The sequence below is a fragment of the Odontesthes bonariensis genome, chromosome 11, assembly GCF_027942865.1.
Source record: "Odontesthes bonariensis isolate fOdoBon6 chromosome 11, fOdoBon6.hap1, whole genome shotgun sequence".
In the NCBI taxonomy this organism is placed as follows: Eukaryota; Metazoa; Chordata; class Actinopteri; order Atheriniformes; family Atherinopsidae; genus Odontesthes; species Odontesthes bonariensis.
In genome coordinates this window covers 10,636,427-10,650,760 of record NC_134516.1, presented here as the reverse complement: position 1 = coordinate 10,650,760, position 14,334 = coordinate 10,636,427, and the positions used below count along the sequence as shown (strand labels likewise).

The 14,334-nt window shown below is 46.3% G+C and overlaps 1 protein-coding gene across 7 annotated transcripts in view; it reads left to right on the top strand.

The window, feature by feature from the left end:
- Nucleotides 1-14,334, top strand: part of LOC142391613 (nck-associated protein 5-like) — a 156,230-nt gene that overhangs the window by 131,156 nt on the left and 10,740 nt on the right. For all 7 annotated transcript variants that reach the window (XM_075477478.1, XM_075477477.1, XM_075477481.1 and 4 more), the window contains 7 exons: nucleotides 150-254; nucleotides 1,118-1,306; nucleotides 1,624-5,189; nucleotides 5,815-5,920; nucleotides 8,128-8,215; nucleotides 12,176-12,499; nucleotides 13,645-13,757. In XM_075477478.1, the coding sequence (XP_075333593.1) occupies nucleotides 150-254; nucleotides 1,118-1,306; nucleotides 1,624-5,189; nucleotides 5,815-5,920; nucleotides 8,128-8,215; nucleotides 12,176-12,499; nucleotides 13,645-13,757 (4,491 nt within the window). The remainder of the gene's footprint in view (nucleotides 1-149; nucleotides 255-1,117; nucleotides 1,307-1,623; nucleotides 5,190-5,814; nucleotides 5,921-8,127; nucleotides 8,216-12,175; nucleotides 12,500-13,644; nucleotides 13,758-14,334) is intronic.

Here is a 14,334-nt window from a genome sequence, read left to right as displayed (position 1 = left end):
ATGAATACTCTTTACCACATTTTCAAATGCACCTTTTCATCCAAGAGTTTGACTGTGAGACAGCCTCCTGCACCTCAGCTCTTGCTCGGCACGGCTCATTTCATTCTCTAACCTCGCTTGTTTGCGTGTCCTTCCTTCTTGACTTTTAGAAACTCCACTCTCGGATCATGGATCTGTCTGCGGCAGATTTGCTCCTGGAGCCCGAGCGAAGCAAGGCTTTCCTGCTTTCCAGGAATACAGAGTCTCCCTCCAGCGTAAGCATAATGGGGAATCATGCAGGAGGCGGTGCATTTGTCTGTTCATAATATATCATTCCGTACCCCCCTATAACAAAAAAGAAATCATTGGGAGATATTAAAATACAAACCCGACTATGTGAATATGTGACCCCTCCTGTGCTCTCAACAGGAAGAGCTGGCAGTATCATTTGACACTAAGAGGAATAAATCCTTGTCATATTACCAGAAAACCATCGATTGAGACTCATCATCAGTAAAAATGTCTCTGCAGGACTCTGTGGTACATTACTCATCTTATGTATTATACATTAAAGCCTGAAAATGAGTTTGCTTCTCTCTCTTACCCTTTCACTCCTCTGAGAACGGCACCTGATAAACTAATGTGTGCTATCAAAGCGGAGGAGGACTGAGTAAATGAGACAATAATAACCACTGAGTGAATTATGAATAATCCAAACGGGCGTGTATCTTTTTTTTTAAAGGCTGCGTTAAGTGATACACACAAGTGACACTTGTATGAGATTACCGAAATCTCATTTCCTATCTTTCTGTCTTTGCAATAATATTCTAATTCGATAAACATCTGCCATGCTGTGGAGACGGCACATGAAGATATGACATTTTGACAAGTTTGCAAAGTGTAGTAACTTCGTAAATTAGCCATCTTCTCTGGTGAAATTAACTGGGTTGTCAAGATCATGTTGAATATCTTTCATAACACAATTAACAGCCTGAAAAAAAGCTGTTCCGGATGAAAAAAAGCTACAAACATTTAGATATCACTTAAGAACATAGGTGCACTGTTTCACTCTCTCAAAACTGCCTACCATTTAAGCTATTCCACTACAGTCCTGAGACTTTTTTTCTCTTTCACGCAGGAGGTTCAGTTTAACGGAAAGACGGGCCTCCCCGTGGCCAAGTGTCTGAGCCAGCTGAGTCTGACAGTGCCCGCGCCACTCTACCCGCGCAGCAGCTGCAGCAGCAGCGAGCTGTCCCTGTCAAGCGCGTGCAGCGAATTCTCCAGCGGCTCGTACACCTGGAATGATGGACGCTCCTGCGGGAAAATGGTAAACCCCTCTCAGTCTAAAAACCCAGACGTCAGTTTCCACAAAACAGTCACAAGTGGCAGCCCGTCAAGATTTCGCTGTTATAAGAAGCACTCCCGTTGAGACCGTAATTAATTCCTTGTTTTCCTGTTAGAGTTTGAAGAAGACTAAAGACTAAATGGAGGCAATTGCCTCCGGAAATAAGCGGCGCAGAATTAAACACCAGATTTTACACATGACATTCTTCCACACTAAAAAGACACGACTTGTAATCGCGTGAGATGTTCGCGCTAAAACATGGCTGAGAGTAATAAACCCCCTTTCTTTTTGCCCTACAGTCCTCACTGACGTGGGAGAAGAGGCTGAGTTTGGGTTCATCGGCCCCTAGTAATATCTGTGCCGCCCCAGAGGAGCAGCCGCCAACGAGACGCAAGGAGAGCCACATACTAGAGGGATTGAGAAAGCTCCAGAGGAGGAAACACAGGAGCTCCTCCTGCTCATCCAAGGTCTCCAAATCAGGCTACAAGGACTGCATGAACTCCAACGAGGGCATCTACTCGCTGGGTATCAAGGGGGTCAGTAAGGGGGTGTCTAAGCCTACTCATGTTAACAGAACTTCAGCTGCTCGGGGCAAGCAGTTCTCATTAGATTCTGATGATGCTGATGATGAACTGGCACATTCCAGCTGCAGAGATAACATCCCCACCAAGGACAGCTGGTTCCACTGTAAGAGGCTCTCTCGTAGCATCTCGGACAGCTTGTGTAGCTGGGAGGGGACGCAGGAAAGTGGAGCTGGAGGTGACGCTACCTCAGGCCCCTCCGATCCAAAATCTCGTTCTGGCTATGACTCAAAGGAGCGTCCAGAGAAGCTCATGAGTTTCATTAACAGTTTTCTCTCTGATGGAGGGCGGAAATCAGCTTTTAGTAAACCATCTTTGCTGCACTTTAATCCTCCAGACCCAGAGGGTCCCAATCGCCTCTCTGATGTGGATGATCCACAGGAACTCAAGTACGAGTCCAGTGATGTCCGATTGTCCTGTAGCCAGCCATTGGAGCAAGCAGAGAGAGACTTCAAGAGGCTGTCAAGGGATGCTGCCAAGCTCCTCAAACAACAATATCTGCGAAGAGACCAAGGTCGCACTCAGTCTGCAGATGGGAGGCCAAGGCCTTTTAGTCTAATGAGGGAGCCCAAAGGAACCAAGTGCACCCAATCTGAGGAGAGCATATTGGCGATATTTGATGCAGAAGGAGAGCCTATTGATATTAGAGCTCAGAGGCTTGAGGCCGGTGCAGGTGACATCCAAGGTAGGAAAGCTGTTGCTAATTACACAGAACGGGTGCCCCATGAGAGGCCGACAAGGCAAAAATCGTCAAATGCGAGAAACTATACTGTTCTCGAATCTCCGGAAAGGCCCTCGGAATATCAGCCTGGATCCAGCAAATTAAGTAATAGCAGGGAGGGAAGTGCGGAGAGGCTGCCAATGCAGTTGACTCCACAAAGAAAACTGATCAAACCACCAAGCAGCCGAGCTAATAAAGGCCACTCCATCCCCCCCTTGAATGAAGTTGCTGGTTCCAAGTCCAGTGGTTCAAAGATTCCTGGCCGTAACAAACCTTTAGCATCCCCACTGAGACTCTCTAAGGGCTTCAACACTGAGCCAGGTAACGGTGGAAACTCAGGTCCCTCCGCTCAGGAGAAATCCCCCTCTTCTCCTACAGTAAAAATTTCCAGATTCATCAAGACACAAGGAACTTGCACACAGAGTCCAAAGGCTGTAAACTCCAAGCTCCAGAGCAGGGCCGAATGGAGCAAGGGCTCCTCTTCCAGTTCCCCCCAACTTTCAAGGAGGCACCTGGAGTATCCTGACAATAGTGAACAACCAACCAGAGACAAACACTGTGAAACCAGCAAAAATAAACTCAGGTCTCCTTCTCCTCCCCCTCCCCCTGGCCGCACCACCTCCTTACTGATCAGACCAAATTACGAGGGGTCGCCTCAAGCACATAAAACAGGGGTGGCTCAACCATCCACACCGACCACTGTGAGGGGCCCTCCCCCAAGTTACACCTCACTTGCACCAAATATGCAAACCACGCTACCCATCAAGGATAAAGACTGTTTAGAGTTAGATGCAGGCTACGGGACTGCACTTGCACCTCAGAAGCTGGTAGACAAAACCAGTCAGCACCTTCAAAAGTCCCCTGCCATGACTCAGACCCCCACTAAAGGCACCTCCAAGCGGACAAAAGACTACCTCCCTTCTGCAAACTCAGGGTGTGCCAGAGAACCTGAAAATGCACCTAGAAGCTCAAAGAATGTCCCTCCTCCCTACAGTGCTCTCAGAGGGTCCTCACTTCAGAACTCATTTGCAAATAAGAGAGGACCAGCGAATGAAAATGTCCACCATTCAGTGCAGAAGGCCTCTATTAGCTTACCCATATCGCTTCAGGACACCCCTCAGTGTCAGACAGAGCCGCAAAATATTCAAGCTGCAGTCAGCCCTCCCAGCTCAGCTGTTTTGTCTCCTAACCTAGCAGAAAAAGCCTCAAAGACTCGCATTCCAATGGGTTTTAAAGCCTTTTTAAAATCTCCCAGTCATAAAAGTAGTTCCTCTGTACCAGGCAAACAAGAGAAAGATCATATCAACTCTGCCTCCAAGGAGACAGTGACTTCAAATGTTTCCACCCAGTGTGATAGCTTGCAGGTAGCGTACAGTATCGATGCGCCCAAGATATCTGTTACAGGGGGGAAAGGTGAAGTCCAGAGTGGGCTGCAGGAAGAGGAGGTTCACACCCCTGGGATGTCAGAGGAGGGGGACGTTTGCGATAAGGGGAAAAGGGGTAGTCAACTTTTCAGTAGGTCCATATCCGTTACTACCAAACCTCATCTCAAGCCGGCTTTAGGGATGAATGGGGCCAAAGCTCGTAGCCAGAGTTTTAGCACCAACTACATTGAGAAACCCAGTGTGAGTGTGCTGGAAGGACCAGGAAGAGTAAGAACTCAGATCATCACCAACTCGGGTGAAAGAGGTAACTCTCTATCAAGACAGAGTTCGTCAGAGGCACCTGGTGTTGGTTTAGCTGAGAGCCCTGTCCATTCACCCAGGAACAGGCTTAGCCATTATGGGGGCATGACTGGGCCCAGTAGTCACAATGGGCTCCCTGAGAAGACATGTAGACTAGGCTCAAAAGGAGAGGGGTCACAGGGTGGAGTGAAAGGGGATGCAGTCGCGTCACCTGCTCAAAAAGAGGTGCGCAGCTTGCCCATGAGTGAAAGGACTGGTTTGAACAACATCCGAAAGCCAGCAAAAGTGGCCTCTCATCCACAGTTTCAGCCTCCGTCTTCTTGTGTCTATAACCTGGAAAATGCTGCCGGAGAGACAGGGGGCCTAGCAGCCACCCCTATTGAGCCAGTCAAAACCAAACTGGACACGCCAAACAAAACCCCAGATACGGAGGAGAAAAAAAACAGCCCAACGGCGTGCACCATCGAAGAGAAAGTCATGATGGGAATTGAAGAAAATTTGCAGAAATGCCAAGAACAGGAGAAGGTAGCTGCCAGCGAGGCCAAGCAGAAGACGGGCCCGTCGCTGGCCAACTGGTTCGGCCTGCGTAAGAGCAAACTTCCAGCTCTGAGCGGCAAAAAAGCGGACTCCCCAAAGGGAAAAGAAGAGAAGAAAGAGCTGAAGATCGGGTCGGTGCTCGGAGGCAAACAGGTGAAGTCTGACAAGAAGAAGGATAAGAAGAAGGAGAGTCAGGAGGTGCAGAATCTGTCCGAGATGAACAACAAGCTGAGCTCCATCATGGACCACTGCAACAATCAGATGGGACAGATTGCCTCTCAGATCCAGTGTACGACGGCGCTTATCGGCAAGGACCAGTTTGTGAAAGAGCTTCTCGGCAGGTGGGTAAAGCAGCATCTTTGTCATTGAGAAAAAAAACAAAGCATAGATTGCACTTGATTCACTTGTTTGACTTGATGCCGCGCTGACGACGTCCCGCCTCTTCTCAGAGCCGTCTTTCCGTCGAGAGAATTGACGCTTTGAAACAAATCTGTTAAATTAAACTTGAGCTATCGCCGCTTTGCACAAAGAGAGAGACGCTGACGAATAGCACAAACAGCAGTTGTCTGTTTGAGTTGTGACTCTGCTCTGGTGAGCACGGGCAGCTCTTAAACCAGCAGGCGGCACACTCAGGGTAAAATATGTGTAAACCAGGAGAAGCTCCGCATGTCATAATACTTCTCATTTCATTGATTTTCCACTTCAAAGCCCATTTGACAGATTGCTCACCCTCAAAGGAGGGACCACTTCATGGAGGTTGTTAACCATTCTATGACATTTCTGTGCACGTTTGTGCACAGAGAAAGATATATTTTTGCTTGCCAATCGGGAAGCAAATATATATCTATACACACAAAGAGCAGTTCAAAGCAATTTATTGGGGGTCGCACTTTTTCTACCTGATGAAGCAGCTAAGAAAGCACACAGGCCTGAAAACAGATCAAATCTTTTTTTATTCCATCGCAGGTCTGCCGTGAAGGGCAACTCTGTGGCCGCGACGACGCCTTCGATCTCCACACCCAAGAAACACGTCGACACGAAGGGGGACGCGCAGATCTGTGCGGACGCCGCCGTAAGTGAAGAGCTCCTCTGGCTTCATTGAAGTTGTGTGCTTGGACGGGCTTTCGCATGCCCATTCTGCCCCCGCAGGTTTTCACACTTGCACAGAATGTACATGTTCACAGGCACATCCGCAACCCCGCCACCTCTTCAGCAGCACATCCCCGAAAGGCTCGCTATTGATTCGCATCGTGCTCTGACTCAGCCTGCAGTACAATTCACCGCCTGCTTCTTGTTAATACTGAACATTCTTGAATACTGACTCAGGCCGATGTTGTTTGCACATGGATGAAGGCTTTTCAAGCTACATTTCATCCAGAGATGAATCCATCACCTCGTGGACGTAATACAAACTTGAATTGGGCTTCTCTCAGCGCTTTGATCGCCCCTCTGTAAGCATGATACTAGAATTATGACCTTATACTTCATAATCTGTCAGTCAGATTACAGGGAAATGATGGAGAGGCTGAGTGCACAAGAGAGGCTGCAAAAAAGCCAGACAGCAGTAATAAAAGAAAGTAAAAGGAGCAGCCTGAGCTGAAGCGGAGAGCGACAGTCCCACCGCATAATGTGGGAAACTTAACCCAGATGATGTGGAATTTTGATAACACAGAGGAGCCTCTTATCGCAGGCACTCTATATGACAAAAGGTCCATTTAATACCATCCTCCGAGTATTCTGTCTATCTCCTCCCCACAGAAATGCAACAATAGAACAGCACTTCATGACCTACAAGCTCCTCTTGAGCAGCACCCCCCCCCCGGAAAAAAACTCTCCTTTTTTTTTTTTCTTTTTTTTTTTTAAAGAAGAAAAAAACCTAATTGGAGAAAGGCAGGAAAAGCACAATTACCTTATGTCTGGTTTTGCATATTCATCTGGAAACCCATAGAAGGCACAAATGTGTACTGATCGTTTTCATTCTCTTGCTTTCTTTAAAAAAAAAAAAGGATTAAAAAAGTCACCTGAAAAAGAAAGCACACCTTTCTTCAGTTTGAAAGGTCTGTGTATCCGGACACGACAAAGCAAAAATAACCTGGTCCTTACTTGGTCTTAAAGGATAACTGCGGTATTTTCAACATTAAGCCTCATTTATGAGTCGTCTGCAATGTTTTAGAACCCCCCTCACCGCTTTTTTGATGTTTACTGCTGTCTCCGGTATTTGCCTAATTTTGATTCATCTCAACCTGCTTCAGAACGGCAAGTCATGTGCATGTCTACAAAGGTCCGTAAAAGCACAATAAACGTCCGTTTTCAAAATCATCAACTCACCGGAGTGGTTACTGGTGTGCACTGGTAATCCATATCAAATTTCGTTGCGAAACGTTGCTTCTGTCATGTTTTATTTGACATTTTGTAAATCCCATTGAGTTCTATTGAAGACTGGATGTTCGTTGATATTACTCCGATTACGTGCCGATTACGTGCCGAAGGACAATGAACAATCGCCATCAATGGCGCCATCAAGTGGTGTGGAGTATAGCAAGTCAGATTCAACTGCTGAGCGGAAGTTTATCCACGGCTGTGAGGTGGCTAAGAAAATAGTGCGAGCATGAACGAGCTGCCAAATAAAACACAACAGAAGCAACTTTTCGCAACGAAATTTGATATGGATTACCAGTGCACACCAGTAACCACTCCGGTGAGTTGATGATTTTGAAAACGGACGTTTATGGTGCTTTTACGGACCTTTTTGGACATGCACATGACTTGCCATTCTGAAGCAGGTTGAGATGAATCAAAATAGCAAATAAGCAAATACCGGAGACAGCAGTAAAATTCAAAAAAGGGGTGAGGGGGGTTCTAAAACATTGCAGACGACTCAGAAAAGAGGCTTAATGTTGAAAATACCGCAGTTATCCTTTAAAATGGGGCAAACACAAACGCGGGTTAACGTTGGAGAGTGGGACAAAGTGAGTGAATGTGAGAGACTGACGATGTCCCACAGAATACAAGTTTACTTCAAGTTATTGCTGCTAAAAGCGGGTTTTAGAAGCCCTGGGATTGAATGGCGGTTCCTGTTTAGTTTTGTGTGTATGTAAAGTAATAAGTAAAGTGTTGTTGTTGTTGTTGTTGTGTGACACAAAGAGATGCTTCATTTGCACTGTAAAAGACTTTCTTGTAACCGCATGTGGTGCACCATGCTTTATGTGCTGTCAAGTGTTCTTTTTCCAGATTTTTGAGGTTTCTGTCGCTAACACGCTCCATCTGTTCGTGTTCTAGACCCTTCTAGTGACGCAGAAGATCAACCTGAAGGCGGAGAATGAGCAGGGACACAACACAGACACGTCTTGTCAAGACCATATGATAGGTGAGCTTGGGAATTACTTATAGCCAAAAACAGAAAACACCTCTGGTAATCCAAGAATTTTGGAGTAATCTTACTGCATTTTATTCCACTAAGTCATCGGGGTGGGAGGGGGGGTTGTTGCTTCTAAGCAAACTAATTACATTCTTTTTATGTAATTTTATTTCCTTCTGCTCGACTCACCATTACTGTAGAGAAACAGCAGCGGCTGCAGCGTGTCGACACTCCAGACAGGTGATTGATGAGCACCCAGGTCAATTTTTACAACGCCTTATTGGCTCCATAAGTAAAAAAAAAACTAAAAAAAAACGGATGCATCGGAAAAACTCACGCTGTTGATTTGAATTCAGCTCAAGGAAGAGATGCAGGGTGTATTTCTTGTGATCCAGCTCCATGTTTAAAACAGTTTCTCTATTCATAGCTTGGGGCTGAACTCTTATGGTCACAGTTCTGTTCAGAAAAATAAAGTTTTTCGTTGTAGTCTTGGCGCACACATGCCAAATGTCCCAATTTGTAGAACTCGACAAGTTAAAACATTCGTTAAAGAAAAGAAATCCTAAAAAGAATGGAAGAAGAAGAAGAGAAGAGTGATACCTGGGTGTCAAACGAGTGTCTGCGGATCAACGCCATCGACCAAACCTTCCTTACGTGTGTTTATGTGGAAAGGGGGCAATCGTTTGGACAACATTAAGAATAGAAATCTAAAAAAAGATATGAATTGAAGGAAAACCGTTTGAGTGTTGATGGGAATAGTCTCTGCAGAAGCCTGATTAAAGATTCAGCTTTGAAGCAACTTTGAAGCAAATCGTTTTTTTTCCGGGGCGCTCTCCATGCTGCTGTGTGACAGACGGCTCGTGGCGGGTCACATTCATCGCACCGCGAGCGAGAGCCGTCTAATTGTTTCTGCGTTCTCCCTTTTTTTTTTTTCTTCCTTTCACATTCTGCCAGCTGAGGACTTCCAAAACAGCATGAATAAAATATTTCATAAAAGTTGCAGCTGTGGCTCCTCCTCCCACATGTGCAGGCGCTCACAGGCTTGATGCCTGGTAAACACATCAATCACATGAATAGTTTACTTCCAGACAGTCTGTGATGCAAGCAGCTTGAGCAGAATCCAGGCTCCCCTTTTATGAATGCGGGCTCTCCAGTTCTCACTCTGCTCCAGTCAGCTACTGTATATTCGGAGAACTTCCCTCCAGGCACGAACGGTAAACAACATTTTGACTGGCCCAGGAGCGCAGAACGAACCTAATACATCAGCATGGCTTTATTGCCATTTTTTATCAATGCGAGTCGTTTAGCAACTGCTTCACCTGGTGTTTAAAACTTCCTTGATGGCTTCGAGCGAGCCGCACAACAAAAAAAAAGAAGCAAACTGTGCTCCTGGATCTGTGCTTTAATGACTCAGATACTTGTCTCTATTGTGGGAATGTGACTTTACAATTTGTGTCAATTTGCTGCTGCGTTTTCATCTGATTGCCCCGTCCAAAATTCCGGGGTTTTTTTTGTCGTCGATGATGACTCCGTGCTTTCCCTTTGATGCCTGTTCATTGCATGAAGCCAATTTCACACAGTGCAGGCATCAGCTAACCAGCTTTCTCCCTTTGAACCCTGGAGGTTGTATAAAGAAGTGATAGGGAGCTCATGAAAAACTAGATTGCGTCCAGTCGCCGTTGCCGCCAGGTAGAATTACTGTGGACCTTGTTATAGTTTGGATATAGAGGGCATTTTGAACTGCCGGGCTTGGCATTCAATTACACAGCTGTGTAATTTATGGCTCCCTTACGGTTTCTCTTCCTGTACACACGAGTACATGTGTGTGTATTATTTATGTGAACACATGCGGTTAGATTTCAGTTTAATTCCGGTACATGTAACTGTTTTCAAGTGACTCAACAGGCCATCTGTGTGATGAACATGCTGTAGCCGTGCGAGTCGTTTTCACAGCTTCTACGTGTACACGACCCCGCTGAACGTCAGAAGAAATTAGAGCAAAAGCTGAATGTGTGAGCAAGAATTCTGACTTATGAGTCTATGGGATCTTCATCAACATATGAAGTGATTCTAAAGAACGAATTTAAATCTACAGCTCCAAACAAACATACAAAAAGTTGGGACGCGGTGAAAAATTCAAACAACAGCAGAATGCACTCGTTCAAAGTTTTATTCACCGTAGAACGAGGAAAACCAACATCACACGTCGAAAGAGAGAATTCTACTATTTCCTGAAAACTATTAGCTCATCTCGAGTTAGATGCCATCGTGGGATGAAGCTTCCCCTCCAATCTTTAACAGCAGTCGGTGCATTTGTAGGATTGTCTTGCTGAAATAAGCAAGACCTTCCCTGGAAAAGATGTCGCCTGGATGGGAGCATACGTTTCGGCGATCGAGGCGTCCCTTCCAGATGTGTGCGTTGCCAGTTCCGTAGGCACTTATGCACCCCCACACCATCGGAGATTCAGGCTTTTGAGCTGAGTGCTGATAACAGGCAGTATGGTCCCTCTCCTCTTTAGCCAAAAGGATGCGGCATCCATGATTTCATTCATTCAAACTCGAGTTACACTTACATCTGACCACGGAACAGTTTTCCATGTTGTCCCGTGCCTGTTTTTAACGCAGTGACCTGTGGTCAGAGATATCTCCACGATGATATTAAGTACTGTGAATGGTAACAATTTGACTCAGATTGCTCTCCAATTTGTAGCCTCAGTTTTCTTTACTTTTGAGGGACTCTGCATCTCTAAGGTGCTCTTTTCGCGCCGAATCCTGTGACTGACCTGTTGCTAATGAACCTTATTAGTTACGACACGTTCCTCTAGCTTTTTTTTTTTTTTTGAAGAACCCCTGCCCTTTGTTTCTAACGTCCCAATTTTTGCCGCTAGATGAGCTAATATTTTTCACAAAATGGTGATATGCCTCCCTTTCATTCGGGAAAGTTGTATATGTTCTATTGTGAAGAAGATATTGGTTTATGAGATGTTTTTTTTTTTTTTACTTTTTACACAGCATGCCAACTGTTCTGGAAATTGGGTTGTAACTGCAATGCAAGAGAGTCTTCGCAGCAAACTTTAATCTGTAGCCTGAGCCTCTGTATCCACTTTAGTCAAGGGTATACGGTTAAGAAGCAGAGCTACTCAATAACAACCCCTCTCTGCAAAATAGGAAAAAAAGATTTGATAGCTTGAAGAGGTTGAACCGAGAGGATTCGTCATCCCCAACAAGTGGAAGATGCGGTAAAAATTCAGTTTCAACCTGCCCTGCTCCGGTGGAGCTCTGCTCAAAGTTGTGAAGCACAATAACAAGCAGACGTAACTTCTGGCCATTAGCATTCACAGTTACGAGGACCTCGGCTGAGTTGAGAGGCTGTCCATCTGTTCCAGCCTGAGTCAAGGCGCCGTGTTTTTTTTTTGTTTTTTTTTAAATGCCGTCCCATCTGTTCCTACTGGCTGTCATTTCTCCTTAACACACAACCCAGTATGCAGTGCAACAAACCCACAACTCAGCTGTGTGTTTAGTTCAGCAGCCCAGCCTCACCGAAAAACATGTCATATGTGCATTTGTCCACTGTGTACTGTAGTGGTGTCACAGTCCATGGCGGTAAATTGCTGTAAATCATTCACGGGTGAGAGTGCAGTCGAAAAGCATGGAACAGAGATGTAGGATGTTGTCATAAAAAGAATGAAGGTCCCCTGAACTGTTTCAGTCTGTCATAAGACTGGGTTTAAGTCAGAGTTGCTGTGTTGTTTGTGTTGTTTCTTGTGTATTCTGACTTTATATAACAGCATTAGGACTGCCTCCGTCAGCTCTTTGTTGATGCTTTATTTTCTCTCCTTTCCAACTGAACCTGCTTTAGATTCCCTGTTTACTCACAACCCCTTCCGCTGCATGTAAATCCAAGTCTTCCTTTTATCCTTCCTTCGTTGTTGTGTCCCAGACGTCACACTCCTCTCACTGTCACTCTAGGCTCCGGCTGTCAGATGAGAACCCTGGACAGTGGCATCGGCACCTTCCCCCTCCCCGATTCTGTTACCCGGGCCAGCGGTCGCCACATCCCCAAATCTGAATCCAGCCCCGATGGGGTGACCGCGGGCTCCTCCGAGCTCCATCGAGAGCTTCCCTCTTCTCACCCCGATCCCTCACAACCCGATGTGAAAGTGCCTTCCCTTCCAAAAACCCACCCGCACGCCCCTACCAGCAGCATGGGTCACTCCCTGTCCGACCCCGCCGTGACCTGCAGCCGAAACAACCAGGACACCCAGAGTCGACTGCCCAAACTGGCATCTTCAGGTCAGTTATCATTCAGGAAATGGATGGCTCTTTCGTTCAAGGGCAAAGGGCAAAATTAATTGTTATGTCTCTAAACCCACAATTAACATGTTGGATGGCTGGAAGGAGCCTTGAAAGCCTTAGACAGCTTGTTTACCTTTCAGGAGTCAAATGAAATATGGAACGTCGCCGTACTTTATGGGAACGCATTTTCCTCCAGAGTGCTTCAGACAAGCAGACAAGAGGAAGTCGTTTGGTTTATTAAACTCTGATTAAAACGAAGAACCTTGGCTGTTCGGCTAATTCAGAGGCTAATGCATCAACACTGACATCTGATACTCAGCTGAGGGCGCCGAACTCTGTGCGCTCGCGCCCGCCGGGGGAAAACCAACAAATGCAATTAGATAAGCACGTCGGCCGCAGCCGTATATCATAAAAGCGCCCGGCGCCTCGACCTCGAAGGCTGGTGGGTAGGATGCAATTAGATGGATGATTAAAGCTACAATCACACATACGGGGCTGAGTGATCATGCTGAGAGATTTATGCTTGCAGGACATTAGGCTGCATCTACTTTACGCTCGGTGGCACTGCAGAGGCAGGAGTTAGACCCTCCCCTGTGGAACGAGGTGATTAGGAGAGTCTGAATGTTTCCTGTGAATCTTTGTCCTCACTTTTAACTCTCTTGTGTTTGCCATCGTCCCGACGTAGAGTTAAAGGATGCCTGAAAAGACACAGTGTTTAAAGGGGGGGGTGAACCATTTTTCAGCCGGAGACAAAAGCAGCCTGTTATTGTAACGTGGCCACTTTTTCCCTGAACGCGAGACAATTAGACGGCGGTGGGTAGAGTAGATAACGAGGTGACGCGAGCCGTGGACAGAAGAAGCACAGGCCCGACACCATTATGCTTGTGTAGTTAGGAGATGGTGCGGCTCCGTTTATGAATGCACAGCCGGTTGGGTTGGATTGGTTTTGGTTGAACAGATGTGCTCATCAGCCTCGCAGCTCAGTGAATCATTGCCACGGGAGATTTGCTTCGTTGCCGTCCGTGTGCTTTACGCAAGACGGTTGTGCGTCGAACGGGAGGTAGTTGGTTGGGTTTTTTTATCCTTTCTAATCCCACGTCCAGCTCGTGACTCATTTCCCTTCCATCTCTTCCGACTTACAGATGCGATCAGGACAAAGAGGCTGAGCCTGTGTGCCCAACGCGGTGACTTCACTGAGGACAAAGAGAAAGAAGTGGAGAGGGAGATGAAAATCACGGACCATGATGCGTGTGGTGTAGGTCACATTTTACATGATGATATACAAACATCAGTATTCTAAACGGGGAGGCGGGAGGGCCGTAGAAAGCTGGAGAAATCAAAAAATCTCAGACGCAGTTAAAGAGAGAGTTCGCCTCTTTTGACATGAAGCTGTGTGACATCCCATACTTGCAGTATCATTTATGAACATGTTCTTACCCCCTGCTGCGTCCTGTGAGCCGAGTTCCGGCCTCGTTTTGGCGTTGACGAAGGTAGTCCGGCTAGTTGGCTGGGGTTTAAAAAATAAAGCGTTTTGCTTTTCAAAACAATATGCGTTCAAAAGAGTAATACATTTGCATCACAAAATCGTTCTCCAGGAAAAAGTCAGACCTCACAATCGCTTGGCGCTATTTCTCTCTCCCTACGTATCACTGCGTGCTGCCACCTGCCCGACAGCCGCACCTGTTACGGTGTTTCCCGCTCAGTCTGCACGGTCTACACAGCCCGTAGTGATACGAAGGTAGAGAGAAAATTAGGGATGATACTATTCTAATATACTCGTACTCGTTAAACTTAACCGATACCATGAACCGATACCAATTTATTGCATAAAG